General features: G+C 39.0%; 1 protein-coding gene across 1 annotated transcript in view; it reads left to right on the top strand.

Annotated features, from left to right (window-relative positions):
* The window catches only part of LOC135480427 (protein unc-80 homolog), a 100,042-nt gene extending 90,847 nt beyond the window's left edge, over positions 1-9,195 (top strand). The window contains exons 53-57 of the mRNA XM_064760257.1: positions 3,814-3,966; positions 4,982-5,185; positions 5,662-5,811; positions 6,553-6,878; positions 7,180-9,195. Coding sequence (XP_064616327.1) covers positions 3,814-3,966; positions 4,982-5,185; positions 5,662-5,811; positions 6,553-6,878; positions 7,180-7,497 — 1,151 coding nt within the window. The 3' untranslated portion in view covers positions 7,498-9,195. The remainder of the gene's footprint in view (positions 1-3,813; positions 3,967-4,981; positions 5,186-5,661; positions 5,812-6,552; positions 6,879-7,179) is intronic.
* The last annotated feature ends 9,535 nt before the right edge of the window (positions 9,196-18,730 follow it).

Here is an 18,730-nt window from a genome sequence, read left to right as displayed (position 1 = left end):
TTTCCTCCATTTTGAAGGATTTTTTGCATCTTTTTTGATGTTTATATTAGTTTGCATGTTAAAGTTGTAATTTCAGTACAGGTATGGGTCTCTGTGATTTTGCGTCTAATGAACTGCCATTTTAATATCAGGTGATGGTAAGGTGAATATTTTACTTGCACATTTGCCGGTAAATTTCTTGTGTACAGGAAGATGATTTCAGAAGAGCAGCCTGAAATCGGACCTAACTGTTTCATGCCTAGAACTTTATGCGTAGACGAAAGTTTTTAAACTGGTGGATCAGAGCATTGAGTGTCGCGAAAACAAAACAAATTTTCAGGATGATGGATCTTGACGATTTACTGAGTTCAAGCTGCTGACTCCATGTCACACCTGCTGACTCCATGTCATACCTGCTGACTCCATGTCACACCTGCTGACTCCATGTCATACCTGCTGACTCCATGTCATACCTGCTGACTCCATGTCATACCTGCTGACTCCATGTCATACCTTTAGCTTTGAAGTAATTAATCAGTACAGGTGCTGTCAATCAGCCCGTTGGACAGGGAATATGTAGCTTCCCTGGTTCTCTCTGCATTCTGGGGCCTTGGTGAAAACAAGCTGTTAGTGACACCATGTGTTCATTTGCGCAATCTAAATATTCATTGAGTGAGTGAGTGCTTGGGGTTTAACGTCGTACTCAACAATTTTTCAATCACATGACGACGAAGGAATGCTTAGTGTGCATGAAATGTGCCTCCTTGTTGCAGGACAGATTTCCACTGCTCTTTTATCTAGTGTTGCTTCACTGAGATGACTTACCAAAGGCAAGTAAGCACCCCCGCTCGAGCCATTATACTGATATGGGTCAACCAGTTGTTGCACTATCCCTTCATGCTGAACACCAAGCGAGGAAGTTACAGCTTCCTCTATAAAGGTCTTAGGTGACTCGACCCAGGATTTACCCTGGATCTACCGCTCCCAATGCGGACGCTCTACTAACTGTGCTATCGGGGCCGGTAAATATTCATTGAAGACCACTTGTTTCCCCCTAATATGCGGTGAATATATGTACAGGTATCCTTGCATCACAAGTGAAGAAATTCTCCAGTGACATTTATACTCACAAATTCATCTGAAAATATTTTTCTTTTAATTTATCGAAGGCTGAATCAGTTAAAATTTTACACTGACAATGATCTGTAATTTACCTCCAGACACTCTCGTTTCCTTCTCCCATAAAAGTGATCTCAATTGTTTAGGTCAAAAATTCTTGAGTGTGGCGTTTAACAACAATCGTATCAAATAAATAAATATTAAGTCAGTTTGTTCTTGAACCACAGTTGTGAAATAGATCACTGAGTGGCACGGTATCAGTTTAGGGTATGACTGTGTGAGTCTGGTGTCTTCAGTATGGCATTTCAGTGAGGTAGCACTATGAATATGTCTGCATTGATACCAGCTTGCTACAAGGAAACACCGTCTTTTTATGACTAGAAATACAGTGCAGGTATTAAAAATGGTATCATAATCTAAAGCAAACAAACACTGCTTGAATGTGTCAGCAATGTTTGTGGTATTTTATACGGATTATATGTGTAGTTGATATTGTGTGGTGTGTATTTGACGAACTTTTTGGCACAGTTGTATCCCCGTCTCTTTCAGATTCTTGCCCCGACTGTTTTTTGGATACCTTTGATGGTAGGCTTTTGTAAAACTGGTGTAGAATGTCACAGAAATGTATGAGACTGATGCACTGACGTAGTTGTCTTCTTCTGTTTGGATGATTTCTCATGATTATCTTTCGTTCACTGCAGTCAATGTAGAAAACAAAACATTTGTACACATAGATAAATATATGTTAATCAGTGAGATAATAGAGAGTTTTCACAAGACTACATCTACATATACAGATACAAATAGGATAACAGGAACTTTTTTGTGAAAAATCTTCTGATTTGCTTTTTTGTGTCAGAACTTACGTGGTTTTTTTTTCTGTAGGAATAACTTGATTCTTAGTAAATTCTGCTTCACACTCATTTTTCATTCAGAAATTTAACTCCATTTTACTAACTGATACAGCAGTAAGGACATGAAAATAGTTTCCTTGCAACTCAAAAGCAGAAAGAATTAAAACTACTTTTATACTTTGCAACATAGTTTGTGTCTGTACTGATGTGTGTCAGCTCATATTCATTGTACTATGGATATACGTCATGGAGACAGCATTAAGTTGATTTATTCGTTTGATAGGTGTTTCATTACACCGTACTCAAGAATATTTCACTTATATGACAGAGGTCAGCATGTTGGGAGGAAACCGTTTTAAGGAAAGCCTACGACCATCCGCAGGTTGCTGGCAGACCTTCCCACATGCAGGAAGTGACTGCATTAAGTGATTATGTCATTATCCTTTAGTGTATATGTGATAGTGTGAATTCTCTCTATTAAGGTTAGGATACTCCTGTTAAAGGGACAAGCACCAGTATGTGAATTGTAAATCTGCAGTATTTTCCCACAAAATCGTTGCATGAAGACCACATTGTTAATTTGCATGTGAATAAATTTTAAAAAAAAAATTTTAATGTAGAATAGGGGTCTTGCCAGGAAATGCAATGGAAATTTGTTCTTGAATTTGTTTGAACTAGTCAAGATTAAAAAATTTGAAAACAAATAAATATATTTATATATATATATATATATATTTGGTCATTTTTTCGACTCATTATGATCATTAGCTTCCTGGATACCTGTTGAATGTAATTACTTTCGTTAGAGTGAATTATGGTTATTACTTGTATTTTAGACAAATATTCTGTCATATTCACTTGTATACTTTATGTGCCAACTGAATTTAATTAGATTGCTTGTATAAAAAACACATGTGTATATTAGACCCGTGAATTTTTTTTTCTTAGTTTTGGACATGCAGGTACACATAGGTTTCATGATGGACATAAGGCTATGTTCAGTTTTGGTTCCACTCTGGTTTGTCATTACACTAGCCTTTATCGTTTTCCTGCATGTTTTACATACAGTTGCCTGGAATTGATTTTTTTGTAGTCAGAAATTGCTGCAGGAATGACAAGTTTGTGGAATAGGTGCACAGTTCTTCATATGTAAGCCTGTTTCAGAATTAAGTGAAGCAGCAATTGCATGACGATGACCAAAGATGGTTTTTTTTTCAGCTGTTTTTATTTGCTTTTTATTAAGGTGTGTTATTTATTTTCCTCAGGAATTTGATACACCTGTGTGCAGACACATTATTTACAGATGTAAAATGCTGCAGTTGGACAGTTCTGCCAGGAGACGCATTTTCATGTCTGATACAGAATTAGTCCAGTACATCAGTATATGAGGTCAACTTTGGCTGAGGTGGTTAGCACATCAACGCAGTGCAATGTCCCAGGAACCTCTGGATCACCGATGTGGTCGGTTTAAGTTCAAGTCCACCTCATGTTGGCTTCCTGTCCGTGTCTGGAAAGTCTGTCAGCAACCTGCGGATCGTCGTGGGTTTCTCCCGGACTCTGTCTGGTTTGCTCCTGCCATAATGCTGGGTGCTGTCGTATAAGTCAAATATTCTTAAGTAGAGTGTAAAATACCAATGAAATAAATAAATAAATTTGCAGCTTTTGCAGTGTACTGAAAATAGACAAATTGGATTTGACCATCTCACCGTGATTTTTGTACGTTTTTGCTGAAGGCATTTGACCTTTGATCAATTAGTTAAGATTGGGTACAAACTCTTCATGATTTGACTGTGGCTGTGTCATTGAAAATACAAACATGTTATTTTGTACCAGTAAAGCTACAAACGTTCATCTGTTACAGAATATCGACCACGAACTGCTACTATGGCAACTGACCGCTCAGACCATTCTCAAGCGTTTGACCATCGTCAGAGGATGAGCATCTCTGAAGTACCCCCTGACATCAACCCTCCTAAACCCATGTTAGCTACCATTGGGAAGAGACCAAGTAAAGGTACTGTTTAGTGGAACTCGGGTGTTTTGAAGATTAAGTGGTCAAACCTGTGTTACGCACTATTGGCAAGAGACCCAGTAAAGGCACGGTTTATAATAGTGAAACTCAGATGGAACTAAACAAATCAAAATCAAATCCTTGTTTCCAGGTACTATCAGCAAGAGACCAACTATAAAAGGTACTCTTTTGTGGGACTCAGGTGTTTTCTTTTGAAAATTAAGTGATCAAACCTGTTTTAAGTACCATTGACAAGAGACCCAGTAAAGGCCCTGTTTATAATAGTGAAACTCAGGTGGAACTAAACAAATCAAAATCAAACTCATGTTGGCTACCATTAGCAAGAGACCGAGTTTAAAAAGTATCCTTTAGTGGTACTTACGTGTTTTCTCTTGGAGATCACCTAACCAAACTCATGTTAGCTACCATTAGCAAGAGACCCAGTAAAGGCACAGTTTAGTGGAACTCAGGTGTTTTCTCTTGGAGATCACCTGATCAAACCCTATGTGTTTTATCCCAGGATCATCGTGTCAACAATCATTTTGACTTAGTGCTGTCAAGAAAGGCAGTAAAAGTATACTGTTTTTGGAATTCAAGTTTTTCTCTCTGGAGCAAATTGGTCAAACAGTTGCTGACATTTACCTGATAAATGACCCAGCTGTAAAGTATTAAAATTAAGATTTATATTTGTATTATTCATCACTTATGTTTTAAGAAGCTGTGACCGATATCTTCATTATTTGTTTCCTTCCAAGGAAGCTTGATTAAATACATGTATTCAAGTGGCTTAAAAGATAATTTTTCATGTGTATGATGCAAATGTCCTAGAGCAGAGAATTGCAAAATATTGTCTAGTTTTGTAGTAATAAAACTATTAACGCCGAAAATAAACAAATTGAAATTCAGCCCAATATTTTCCACATGTAAAACTGCATGTGTTTGTAATTCAAGGTTTCTTCCAAAATTCTGTCAAATATTTGTGAAACATTTAAAACATTGTGTATGTTTCTGTTTGTAGCCACAATTCTGTCTCAGTCCAGTTCCAGCACCGGAGTGCCTGTCAGGACCCTGGCCCGGGGGTCAAGCGTGGACACAGCAGGGGGCAGTCCTCTCCTTAACCGTCAGCATTCCAGTAAGCGCATCATTGCGCGCGAGGGCAGTCGTATCCTGGAGAAGTTCAGCAGAGTGCAGAGTGTGCAAGAGGACGATATAACTGCACTAGGTAACTCATCAGCTTGACAGGGTGCACAGTTATTATGACGCTTGTCTCTTAGTCGTGTGCACACAGGATGTGGGGGGGGGGGGGAGGTTCAATCTCAGCTATGTAGGGGCCTCCATGGCTGAGGGGATTAGAACGCCAGCGCAGCACAATGACCCAGAAGCCCCTCACTAATGCAGTTGCTGTGAGTTCAAGTTCATGCTGGCTTCCTCTTCTCTCTGCGTAGGAAGGCCTTTCAGCAACCCGCAGATGGTCGTGGTTTTCCCTCAGGGTCTACCCCGTTTCCTCCCAAAATATAATGCTGGCCGCCGTTGTATAAGTGAAATATTCTTGAGTACTACGTAAAACGCCAATCAAAGAAATAAATAAATAAATCAACCCCAGCCCTGGTCATTGAATTTAAGAGCGTCATCATTTAAAAAACTTGGCTCTTTGGAAAGTTTCAGGAAAACTTATCATTTTTCAAATTTCTAAAACAGATACTACAGTTGCTGCATCTCCAGTTCTACAACGACAGCCGTCGATCTGTTTCCGTCAGTTTGTCAGCAAACAGCACAGCGGCGACAGTGGGGATGCTCCAGCTGATATCCTGTATGAGAATGAGGGCACCACAGGACCTGTCAGGACAGGTGGGTGATTGGTTGGGGTTGGGGTGGTGGTTTTAAAGCCCTATTTAGTGCGTGTATGAGGCGGGGTGGGGGAAGTGGTTTTATGTGGTGTTGTAATGAAGGCTCGGTCCTCTGAACATTGAGAAATTAGTGTTTAACTTCAAGTACAATACCACAAATTAGGATTAAGTTACTGACTTTTTAATAAGTCCTTCAAGAATTCTGTGAATTGAAATTATTATTTTACTCAGTGTTTATTTTATACCATATCTTACATTAAATGTGCAAGCAAAACTGTGTGAATCAAAGTAAACTTTTATACATTAATCTTGACATATAGTTTTTAAGGTACAGGGTAAAGCACCAATCAGAGTAGTGGCATTAGCCAGTAATGTGGACAGCACATCCGCTGTGAGTAGTATGAAAGTTTGTCCGAAAATTGCAGTTGTTGAAGCCTGGGAAAAATACGAAAAATAAAAAAAAAATTGACAAAACAGTCCACAAATAATAATAATAATATCTTTGTTTATTGAAGGCAACTCAGTCAATTTGTACCAAAATGTTCTTCTCCAATGTGCTCACAAATGAAAACAAGGCAATACATGGGAAACAGTTATTCAGTGACTAAGGACAAATATGACTACAGGCCTCTCAACTGTCCCAAACCAGAAGGTGAGGACAGGATAGTGTGTTTTGCTGATTCACTTGACTTAGTTTCACAGAGTATTCTCAAGTTAATGATTTGTTGTGTGTTTATTTCAGTTTCTGGAAAGTCGACAAAGAGCGGTGGCGCAGAGACAGAGCCTCGGGCTCATAGGCTACAGCGCCAAGATGCTCGCAGTCGCAAAACCTTCAAGATCAAGTCCCACAAGACTAAGACGACAAGCGTACGCCGTTTTATGTCACGACGAGGTCGAACTGCTGGACTCGACCTGGACGACACAGACTGCAGCAGTCGGGAGCAGTCTCCTGCTCGAAACTTCATGGACGGTGTCTGGTCAGGCAACCGACAATCACTCAGTCGTCATGACAACCATCCACCAATGGCACGCTCTGTGGAGACAATCCCCGAGGCAGTTGAAGTGAAGGTAAAGGCGTGACTTTTTTTAGAACAGGTTCTATGAGGAAGGGGTAGTACACAGTTTTTGAGTTTTATCATTATAACAGGGTCACGTCCCAGTGCAAAATGATGCTAGTGCTTTACGGTTGACTGCTTTGCCACTTGCCGTATCTTCATGGCAATGATGGTATTTAGATCAAACTACCCGTAGAACATCATTATTTTGGCAATATTGGGAGGAACAGGGCCTACCCTTGTAAAATGTATAGATCCCTGGGATAACCCTAAAGTTTTTTACATCTATGATTTTTCATTTTTCACTTTTACAGCCCAGTAGCCGACCTCGGTACGTCCAGAGATCCAAGTCACATGATGACCCTTCCCACGACATCCAAGCCCCGATTGGTTCAGCGCGTGGAAGGATTGCTCGCCAGGGAGCGCGTATAATCCGATCGCGATCGCCGTCTGCCAGTCCAACAAGGGCCGCCAAATCGCCAGTTGCTCAAACCTACGTCTTCCGCTGCGAATCGCAGGAGTCCATCACAACTAACGAGAACTCAGCTCTTCTGAGAGATGAGGAGAGAAAGTCGCAGGCTTCGCTGTGTATTTATTTTGATGGCACTGAAGTGCAGGACACAATTGTGTGATTGTTTGTCCTGGATTCTAATGGATTAAACATTTCATTGTATGTGGTTCATGTGATTTTTGCGGATATTTTGTTGAGGTTTTCCGGATATGATTGGTTGATCATGTGAACACTCACAATTGAGAAAGAGCGATAGAATTTCAACATTTGTTTCCCTTTTAAATTGCCAAATATACTACTGTAATTCTTCAACATTTTCACATGTTGGCAAGGTGTTTATTCAGACATATTCTAAAGGTCTCCACAGTATGGCTGGAAGATTGTTGATGTGGCGTCAATTCTGGCACTATTTTGTGTTGACTGATAAAATTATACTTTTTGTAACGCTCTGAAATTGGCCAATATCCAACCAGTTTGTCTCCAAAATCAAATTATAAATGTTCGTAAATTGCGCTGAAAGTTGCTCTTTCATATGCGAAATGGGTGAAGAACAAGGGTGATACAGTGTGCCAACAAGGTTCTGTTTAAAGGAAATATATACCCGTATTTTTATCATTTTACCTATGGCCAACAACTCAAGCTGATACATCGTTGCAGATAACACACTGTTATCTCTGTTTATTACACATGACCTAAAACTTTGTCCATCACCAAACTACTCATTTTTTTTTTCATTCTGAGAGTTCTGTTATTCAGCAGGTATCAAGCCTTATACAAGATGTACCACTTATACCAGATTTGTCCCCCAGCAACATTGTAATAAGGGACAGGTATATATAAACTGACTTGGTTTAGTACTCATATGTAACATAGGCCTCTGGACATGTTTAATGTTTTCAGGCCCTGAGATCATGAAACGGTTTTAAACTTATGTCAGACTTGTCTTAACTTCAAAAGTGTTTACTGCTCTCAAATTTTTGCTTACCGTAAACAGTTTTTGTTTTAGTACTTTAAGAGTGTTCGTTAACTTACGTGACAGATTTGGAAATTATCACTTAAGTTCAAAGATAAGCTATAGATTATGTATTTATCAAGCAAATATCACTTAAGCCTTAAGACGTTTGATAAATATGGGCCAAGGAAGTAAATTCTATGTCTGACTTAAGACTAATACTGCTTTGTGATCCTGTTGGCTGCAATGAGAACATGCACATTTAATGTGTATATATGGTTTAAAAACAGGGGGGAGCTTTTATTTGTTCTTCAGTTTTTATGGGCATATGCAGTAGAATTGACTGATTCTCTCTGGTGTTGTTTTCCCAGATGCTACAATAATAGTTTTAACGCATAAAATTTCGACAACTGCATTTTTAGAGGGAAATAAATGTCAAAAACATTATTTTTGTTGCTGAAGCAATAAAATATCACCCCATGTTCCATGCAAACCTCAAAACACCTTTGTAAAATCAGTAGATCTCTCAGAATCAGAATGGGCAAGTTTGTCATGGATGAATTTTATGGTCATTTGGGTAAATACAACAATGGAGGTTTGAGGTCGATTACACAAAACCAGTTTTGACTTAATAAGTCAACATTTAAAGTGGAATTTAAATGCTTTTTTTTAAGACCGTACAAGTCAAAATTTGGAAAGCTGAATTAAGCATTATGTTAGGACAAGTGTGTCAAAATTCCACCACAGAGGCCGTAACCTGTACATGTGTATTATGTTGAAGTTTATGTTTTGATTTAAAATTTTGAGTTCAGACCAAAATTCACTTTGTGGAACTGAATTTAAACCTAAAAATTCTTCTCTATTTTTTTTTTTTTTTCTTTTTTTTTTTCAATTAGATTTTTGTAATGTTTGTACGTTCACATTTATATAATGTATCTTGATTTTATTTATTTATGCCATTACTGTATTTATTTATTTATTTATTTACTATAACATTACCTGTACAAATGTCCTGTTACAGAGTATGTGTACAAATTCATGGTTATTGACTCTAGATGTTTTAATTGATAGTTACACATTTATTGCCACTTTGTGCTAGTTGAACACATTCAGTGAGATAATTTATGACCCATTTTAAATGTATAACATTGAGATCGAAATTATGAAACAGTAGCAGAATATTTAATATTATTTATGAAAATCTGTGACAAGTGACATACCTTAGTCCATTGTCACGCTGTAGTGTTGTGTATCTATGTGTACAGTGGCATGTCTAGAGTATGAGATTATTTGGTAACAATCCAGGAGCGAGGCAATATGACAAATGTCCAGAGTCTGACACAATGTGACAAATGTCCAGAAACTGAGAAGATGTGACAAATGTCCAGTCTTGAGGCAACATGACAAATGTCCAGAGCCTGAGACAATGTAACAGATGTCCAGAGTCTGAGACAATATGACAAATGCGTCTGAGACAATGGAACAAATGTCCAGAGTTGAGACAATGTAACAAATGTCTAGAGTATTAGACAATATGACAAATGTCCAGAGTCTGAGACAATGTAACAAATGTTCAGAGTCTGAGACAATATGACAAAAGTCCAGAGTCTGAGTCATTGTGACAAATATCCAGTCTGAGACAATATGACAAATGTCCAGGGTTTTAGACAATGTGACAAATGTCTAGAGACTGAGACAATGTAATAAATGTCCAGATACTGAGACAATATGACAAATGTCCAGAGCCTGAGAAAATGTGAGAAATATCAACAGACAACAGACTGAAACAATATGACAAATGTCCAGAGACTGAGACAGTATGACAAATGTCCAGAGACTGAGACAATATGACAAATGTCCAGAGACTGAAACAATATGACAAATGTCAAAATTCGCAATCAATATAAAAAAATTCCACAGTCTGACACATCATTAGGCTACTATGGTCAGACAGTATGCCAAGTGTGTAGACAGATATCCAGAGCCTGAGACAAAGTGACAAACGTTCATAGTCGGATACAATATGACAAATATCCATAGGCTGAGAGAACATGACAACTACCTGGACACTGACACCTGTGATAAATAACCAGAATCCGAGAGAATATGGCATATATCAAAATTCTGAGACAGTGTGATAAATGTCGAGTGACTGACAAAAAATGACAAATGGCTGGAGCCTGAGATAATGTCCAGAGACTGAAACAATATGACAAATAGCCACAGTCTGAGACAATATTGATAAATTCAATAGTGCGAAAATGACAAATGTCCGAGACAAAATGACAAATGTCCAAAGGTTGATGTACATGTATACATGCATATACACTTCTATAGGATGTAAAATATGGTGGACATGAAGATCATCTGATCAGCTTCCAGATATGTAAATTAAAATTGTTTATGTAAATGGATAACGTTTTGCAGGAGAAATGTTAATCCGTTGTCCTGCTAGGGGAGATTGTAAATGTTGAGCGAATTGTTCATGCTTCCGTAAAGCCTATATTTATGAGAGTTAACAAACTAGAGTATTTATATACCAGAAATGTGATCTGTAGACAAATTTGTTCATGTTGTTGTTGTTGAAATGGAATGTTGTTGTTGTTGTTCACCTGAAGAGGTATTTTAGCATTACAGTTCCTTAATGTGAAGTCTAGTTTTTAGAATATTGTATACAGGCAAATGCTGAAGAGAGCAAGGTCATTATTTTGATGTCAGCGTGCAGAGAAACCAGGAGTTAATTAGCCTACCGGTAGGCCTACTAGAAGTTGAACGTGTTGTACTTATCACATTTAACGAAATTAAGGCTATAAATGTTGAGAACTCTTGACATTAAAGTTGCTGTACACAGTTCGATTGATTCCAGTACTCGCCGGGGGATCAGTCTACTATATATCTTGAGTTTGCCATTGGATGTTGATATACAAGCTGGTCTTAGGATTTATGAATCGTGTCTGCGACAGTCGTCCCAATCGGATACCTTTTCATTACAGAATTAAGGTTGTGCGCGATATAAGATTGGTCTCTGCTGTGTAAGCTGGGATTAAGGTAGACGCCTGTCTTAATCCCAGGCTTATGGAAGTGAATCTGAGACCCCGGAATTCTCCGATTTGTCTTAAGTTGGATTGGATTGGTATGTTGTTATATGGTATGAGGCATATGCGAAATGCCGGTACATCCCCAGTGCTATCCTGTGTACTGACTGCATCGATAGGCAACAACGTTCGAGTTAATGTGTTCGGAGATATGGGAATAGTGGATTCTTTTTTTCTTTTTTTAGAAATGTCTTGGAAGTGTACACAGAAAGGTACCAGTGCATCTCGATCGGTTTTGTGAATTAAAACTTATTTGCACCAATGAGAATTTTTAGCTGATTCCCGTTGATTTTAAAGGAATTCAGAATGTTCAAATTATCTTTGACCAGAAAGGCGAAAACTAATCGTTTTTACGACTGAAAGTCAGCTACTAGAAGAGATTTCAATTTATTTTCGAGGAAAAATTTTCATGTATTTGCATTTTGTATGGAGGTTTAAAGAATGGCAAGGCCTACATTCAGTTGTGTTTTGATTATCGGACGACTAATATAGTTGTGTTGTATCTTTGTGAAGTTAGAGTTCAAAAGTGTGATGAAGTCGAAAAGTGTGATGAAGTCGAAAAGTGTGATGAAGTCGAGAAGTGTGATGAAGTTGAAAAGTGTGATGAAGTTGAAAAGTGTGATGAAGCCTTGTGTTTACAGTTAACATAATATATAGTATGCCACTCGTTACTTGACACCACAACGTTATGAGATGTTTACACATTGTTGTTGGTCAAATCACAGTATTTATAACACATATAACAGGTATTTACCATTATGTATACGTTACACGATGCCGGCCATTGTGTTTGTAGTATGTATGCTTGAGTCGGGCGCCAAACAAGAGTGTGGGTGTTTCCGTCTTCGTTTGTCTTGTTTTCCGGTAATAGTCGACAGAATGTCTCGTTTTATGTTACTCGCCATCCGTCATACCAGTCGGTCAGACGTAAGTTCAGCGTAACACATTTCATGTATAGGCCTACGTAGTGAGTTGTTACGAAACGAGCCGAAAATGTCCACAGGAATGTCCAGATGTTATAAAGTTTATTGAAGCTTTTGTGTAGGAAGCTTTACGTTTTGTTGAAAACTTGAATATAACATGATTGTGTGAAAAACAGTTTTCTTGCTTCGTATTTGCCCATTATCCCCTCTGCAGATCGCCGCCTGATTAACTAGGATGTATTTATTTATTTTTATTTATTTATTTTTGTTTTGCTCTTGTTTTGTTTTTGTATTTTTTGTTTATTTTTTGGATTAGTGATTCACGTGGTACGCAAGAATATTTGAAGCCAGCATTATGGTGAGATGTTTATCAAACAAGCGAAAATTAAACCAAACGCACACTACATGATGCCCCGGCTTGTGGACTCGTGGGTGATTGGGCTGCGCTAGCACGCTATAATCACTCGACCACGGAGTTTAACCCTTAAACCTTTGTGAATGTATAAACGGCTCGGAATAGGCGGACGACAGGATGGACGAACCGACGAGCAAACAGTAAGACGGATGGACTGAACCTATTTCAGGCCCCCCCCCCCCCCCCCAACCACGAACACAAATTACTTGGACAGTTTAACATAGGCTAAATTCTGGATGTTTGTAGGAATCTATAGAGGCCGTCCCATTTCAAAATGGCACAATATCTGTGTACGTCGCATTTCCGGTCGCGTGCATCCGAGCGGATGTCCGTTATACAACTATGCTTGACGTGACATTTGTGTGATCTATCCGGGTTACTTTGTATGTTTTGACTAGGTTTATCAAAGTAACAAAGAGATGCATTCTTTTAGTTCCCCTCAAGCATCTTTCGCTTAATCAAAGCTTACATTTAGCTTGCGGTGTACGTTTGGAAAACTACATACTTTATATTGTTTGTATCACCAAGCCCCTTTTGATTCCCGTCCGTACACACTTAACTCCGGATGTATATACGTATCAAAATCTTCATAATGAGCATATCACGGTAAGGTGTATGTGACTTCTGTCACAAACGACTCATTAGTCCCCGACAACCCTGTGTGAGAAGGTCTGAACGCCGTCATAAAAAGTGATATATTCAAGAGTGCGGCGTAAAATAGCAATCACATAAAGCGAACGACTTAATAGTCAGGGTTATATGTGGCGGTATCATTTCGCCCACACTCCTGGGCAATTTAATCACAAATGACTAATTTGTCACGGTTATACCTCGCGGTACCATTTCATCCGCACTCCTGAACGGTTTAATCACAAACGACTCATTAGTCAGGGTTATACCTCGCGGTACCATTTCATCCACACTCCTGGATGATTTAATCACAAACGACTCATTAGTCACGGTTATACCTCGCGGTACCATTTCATCCACACTCCTGGATGATTTAATCACAAACGACTCATTAGTCACGGTTATACCTCGCGGTACCATTTCATCCACACTCCTGGATGATTTAATCACAAAAGACTCATTAGTCACGGTTATACCTCGCGGTACCATTTCATCCACACTCCTGGATGATTTAATCATAAACGACTCATTAGTCACGGTTATGCGTGGCGGTACTATTTCGTCCACACTCTATCAAGGTTTAGTCACAAACGACTCATCATTTCAAGCATCACAAAGACAACAGAATTTATGTCAAAATGAACAGGGAGTATTAAACGCGACTTGGTCAGAACAAGTGACACTTTTCTATATTGATGTCAGGTCATAGCGCTATTTGGGCCCTTCGCGATTTCACTAATATCTCGGTGGACGTTGTAATGCCGACGTTAAAAAGAAAAGATCGTTACGTTACAAGTACACGACTACCGCCGACTTTTACCCGGACATGACCGCAATTGACCTATCAATCCTGAACCAGTTCAATCCAAAACCTTTATATACCTGTGTGCATGCAGACACCCACGACTGAAGGGTGGGATTTTGACAGCTGCCTGTACATTACTGCAAAGAACAACAGTAAATATTACAGATCGTGTTGATATTTTTCGAAAATACTATTGCATAATTCTAACTGTGAATGATTACATAGTACTGATAAGAACAGATATATACCGTAGAATGACAGTGGGTATTACTGATCGTGTTGATATTTTTCGAAAAGTTCAGTTGGTTAGCTCGCTAGCGCAGCGTAATGACACAGGAGCCTCTCACCAATGCGGTCGTTGTGAGTTCAAGTCCAGCTCATGCTGGCTTCCTCTCCGGCTGTGTGTGGTAAGGTCTGACAGCAATCTGCGGATGGTCGTGGGTTTCCTTCCACCATAATGCTGGACACCGTCGTATGAGTGAAATACCCTTGAATACAACGTAAAACACCAATCAAATAAATAAATAAGTTTTCGACAATACGGCTGCATAATTGTAAATGTGAATGGTTGAGTAATACAGATAAGAACAGATATATACCATAGACCGTTATAACGTTTAAGAGGCATCAGTGTGAATAGGCCCACATAAGCTTATAACGTTTATATAAAACTTGTATAAATGGGTAGATGACAGTGTATATAAATGAGCCACAATTATCATGTGTTTAATTAGACAAACAGTTTAAGTAATAATATTGAGATATGAAGGAAGGGACAACTGGCACAGTGTAATGAAAAATTTCGAATGAAGGCCTACGGGATTCGTGTGTATGTCGTGATAAATGAATGCACATGGCACGGTATTGGTGTGTTTTTGACGGTGATCATGACACGTCGTGAACAAACTTAGAACAGCATGAATTCTACCATGTACATCCTTGTAACTGTCAATTTATTTAGTATCGGATTGGTGTTTTATGCCGTACTAAAGAATATTTCGCTTATACGACGGCGGCCCGCGTTATGGTGGAAAGAAAGCGGGTCTTTATTTATTACACCCTCTAGAAATTAATCTCTAAAATTTAGAGAATACTGTGTTTTTCCAGGTGGTCACGGAAAAGATCATGTTATTGCCATAAAATATTTTGCTATATTTTAATGACGTCTTCTCTTATTTGATCAGGATACTTTTGTTAGTGTAATGGAATATCGTGTAGGTATATGTTTTACGTTGTACTTAGCATTTTTTTCAAACCTATAACAACGTGGAGTCATTAGATTTGTGTACATATATTGTCTTCTTGCGGCAAGGCGAATCTATGCCATCAAAGTGCTGCTGCCACTGAAGTATCATGCAGAAAACACCAGACATGACAACCCACCCATTCACTATATACTAACACCGGACCAACCGGTCTTGTTTCCGTGCTCTAATCTCTCAATACTGAGCGCCATGCGAGGCAGGAAGAAGTACCATTTTTGAAGTCTTTGATCCCAGGTTCCCTGACTTCAAGGCGGACGCTCTAACCATTAAGCCAGCTAAGCGGTCTGTGTTATTGTGTAACCCATAACATAATGTTACACTGAAAGTAACATAATCTAATCTACATTGTCAGATTTAGCAGATTGTTTTTTAGTGTGTAGTGCTGAATCACCAGAACGTCGTATCTCATGCCTACAGACATGATACCATATGTAGGCCTCCTCCTACAGTGGCAGTTTATACAAAAACACCGGCTTGACCATTGCACGTCAAGAGATAAAATACATCCACCAAGTGTACGAATTTTAATGTTTTAAAAAGCCCTTACTTCGATATTTTTATTTATATATTTATTAACACCATAGCCAGGAATTTCCACGGATAAACACTCACGCATGACGTAAACGGCAGAAATTAATATCTTATTAGTGGAAGACAAGAGTTCTTCAGCGAACGTTAGACTGCGGAAACGGGCATCCCAGCGTCGTCTACCGTGTTTTGTAAAAAAGACAAATTCCCTGTTCAAGGGCGGGATTGAACCCGCATCTTGCGTGTCCCGGCATTATTTCGATGAGGACGCTCTATCCCCATAGACTCTTCCATTCCCCCTTGCAATTTCCTTTTTTTTTTCTTTGTTTTTTTTTTTTTTTGAAAAGTTTTTTTTTCCATATGCCTTAAAATATTTTTGATGTTTAAAACTGACATATTCGCAGCCACTCCTGTCTACATTTACCGCTACCATTGGATGTTTATGTGTCGTTTACATGTTCTACTACATATATACATGTATATCTGGCGACACATGGCTTCGTGGGAGACATTATCTCGTGACCTGAGATAACCTTTGATATAAAACCCAATCCAAAGGACTTGCCACCTGTCATTTGCCATTAATTGCAGGTAAGTACGTCTTTTGTCGTTCATTCTCTCTGGTATACCTGTGTACATTGCTGAAAATTTACGAAGATCGCTACAAGCGTCGATCGTAAAAGCGATGTCATTCATGCGTTTTCGTTAGATAGTATTTGCGTTTGTGAAAAGTTTAATACCATGAAAATCCAGAATGTAAACTATTGTAACGTGTCTCTTGGTTCCGGCTGGGATTCGTCGTCATTTTGTCGTTATTTTTGTCATACTACGATGGCCGATGTGTCATGGCACCAAGCCATTGCCTTTAATGTTGTCACGTTAACAGGGCTTCCCCTTTGACGTAGGCTGATAAAGATACCAAACATGACACTCTAGTGATAAGTGTCATTGCTGTCGCTTAAATCGTTGCTGTCGTTAATTTATTTGATTTATACTTGACGCCATACTCAAAAAAATTTTAATGGTGGCGATCAGCTGTGTGGGTGGGCAAAACGGAGTGCCCGACATAAACCACCGACCATTGGCAAGTAAATGACCCAACTTTCGTAAAATTGTGAATACACGAATTCACGGTTTCTCGTTTGAAACATGAATTGACAATTCAGTGAGCGAGGTGTGGTTGCGTGAGCTCTTTCAGGGATGCTATAGTCTTTCTTTTGCTGAGTCGCCTATATTCAGCTGTCTGTAAAATCAGTCATACCCGATACAAAGATTGCTTTTGACAGTGACACGTAAGAACACTAATTCTACACATCGGTGTGTTGAAAATTCATATCCTTGCCAAGAAAATAAAGTTAGAAGGCTTTTTCTAATTCAAAATGTTAAACTGCGTAAGCACAGTTTCAACGGCAAGAACTCACTGCCTCGGGTGACGTCATAGTCATTCAAAAACAAGTGGGATCCTGGGGAATCAGCGGAGTCCGGTATGTTTTGAGGAAAAGTGACAACATCTAAGCTCTATTGACGTCACTCTAAACCTGTTGTAAACATATTACTCTTCACGCTCAGTGTCCAGCATGCCACTTGTTTCAGAATAATTACGACGTCACCCGAAGCAATGCGTTCTTGGTGTCGAAACAATGCTTATGGGGTTTACCATTATAAATTAGAAAAAAGCGTTCTAACTTCATTTTCTTTGCACGGATATGAACCTCCAGTATAGGCTTATGGATGTGTATGCCTTGGGTTATTACATCTCACTGACTACAGGCAATTTTGGTAGCGAGTATGACTGGTTTTACAACCAGCTGAAAATAGGCGACTCGCTAAAAGAAACAGACTGTAACAGTTCGTTTATCCCCAATCGCACTGTGAACTCTTGTATGACCGACATCTTAACGTTTTGGACTGACGCGTGGTAGTAGGCCTACCAAAGCCTCGATTTATTTATTTATTTATTTGGTTGGTGTTTTTCGCCGTACTCAAGAATATTTCACTTATACGACGGCGACCAGCATTATGGTGAGAGGAAACCGGGCAGAGACAGGGAGAAACTCACGACCATCCGCAGGCTGCTGTAAGACCTTCCCACGCCAAAGCTTCGACGGTGTTTCATTGTTGGGAACAGTACAGAGACAAGCTCGAGCCGGGAGCTGGCGTATGTGTGTGGGAATTTTCTGCTGTAGGGTTACTCATAGGGTTGCAAATCATATGGTAGCCACTAAGACATTTTGGTATTTGATTACTTGAACTTTGATAGCTCTTCGTACAGTCATGGTGTAAATCATTCCTTTTAAGAATTTAAGAAACATCATTTTTCTAAACATCATCAATGTTAGGAATACCCTATATATATATATATATATATATATATATATATATATATATATATATATATATCTTCCTGTCGTACACATTAACCTTTTATATATATATATATATATATATATATATATATATATATATATATATTTATTTGATTGGTGTTTTACGCCGTACTCAAGAATATTTCACTTTACGACGGCGGCCAGCATTATGGTGGGTGGAAACCCACGACCATCCGCAGGTTGCTGGCAGACCTTCCAACTTACGGCCGGAGAGGAAGCCAGCATGAGCTGGACTTGAACTCACAGCGACCGCATTGGTGAGAGGCTCCTGGGTCATCTTCCTGTCGTACACATTAACCTTTTTCTCTCATCCAGCTCGCGGGTAACGACAGTTAACTTTTGTATTCACAGATC

This window comes from Liolophura sinensis, chromosome 13 (assembly GCF_032854445.1).
Source record: "Liolophura sinensis isolate JHLJ2023 chromosome 13, CUHK_Ljap_v2, whole genome shotgun sequence".
NCBI lineage: Eukaryota > Metazoa > Mollusca > Polyplacophora > Chitonida > Chitonidae > Liolophura > Liolophura sinensis.
The sequence above is the reverse complement of the archived record's forward strand: the minus strand, read 5'-3'. Positions and strand labels throughout refer to the sequence as shown.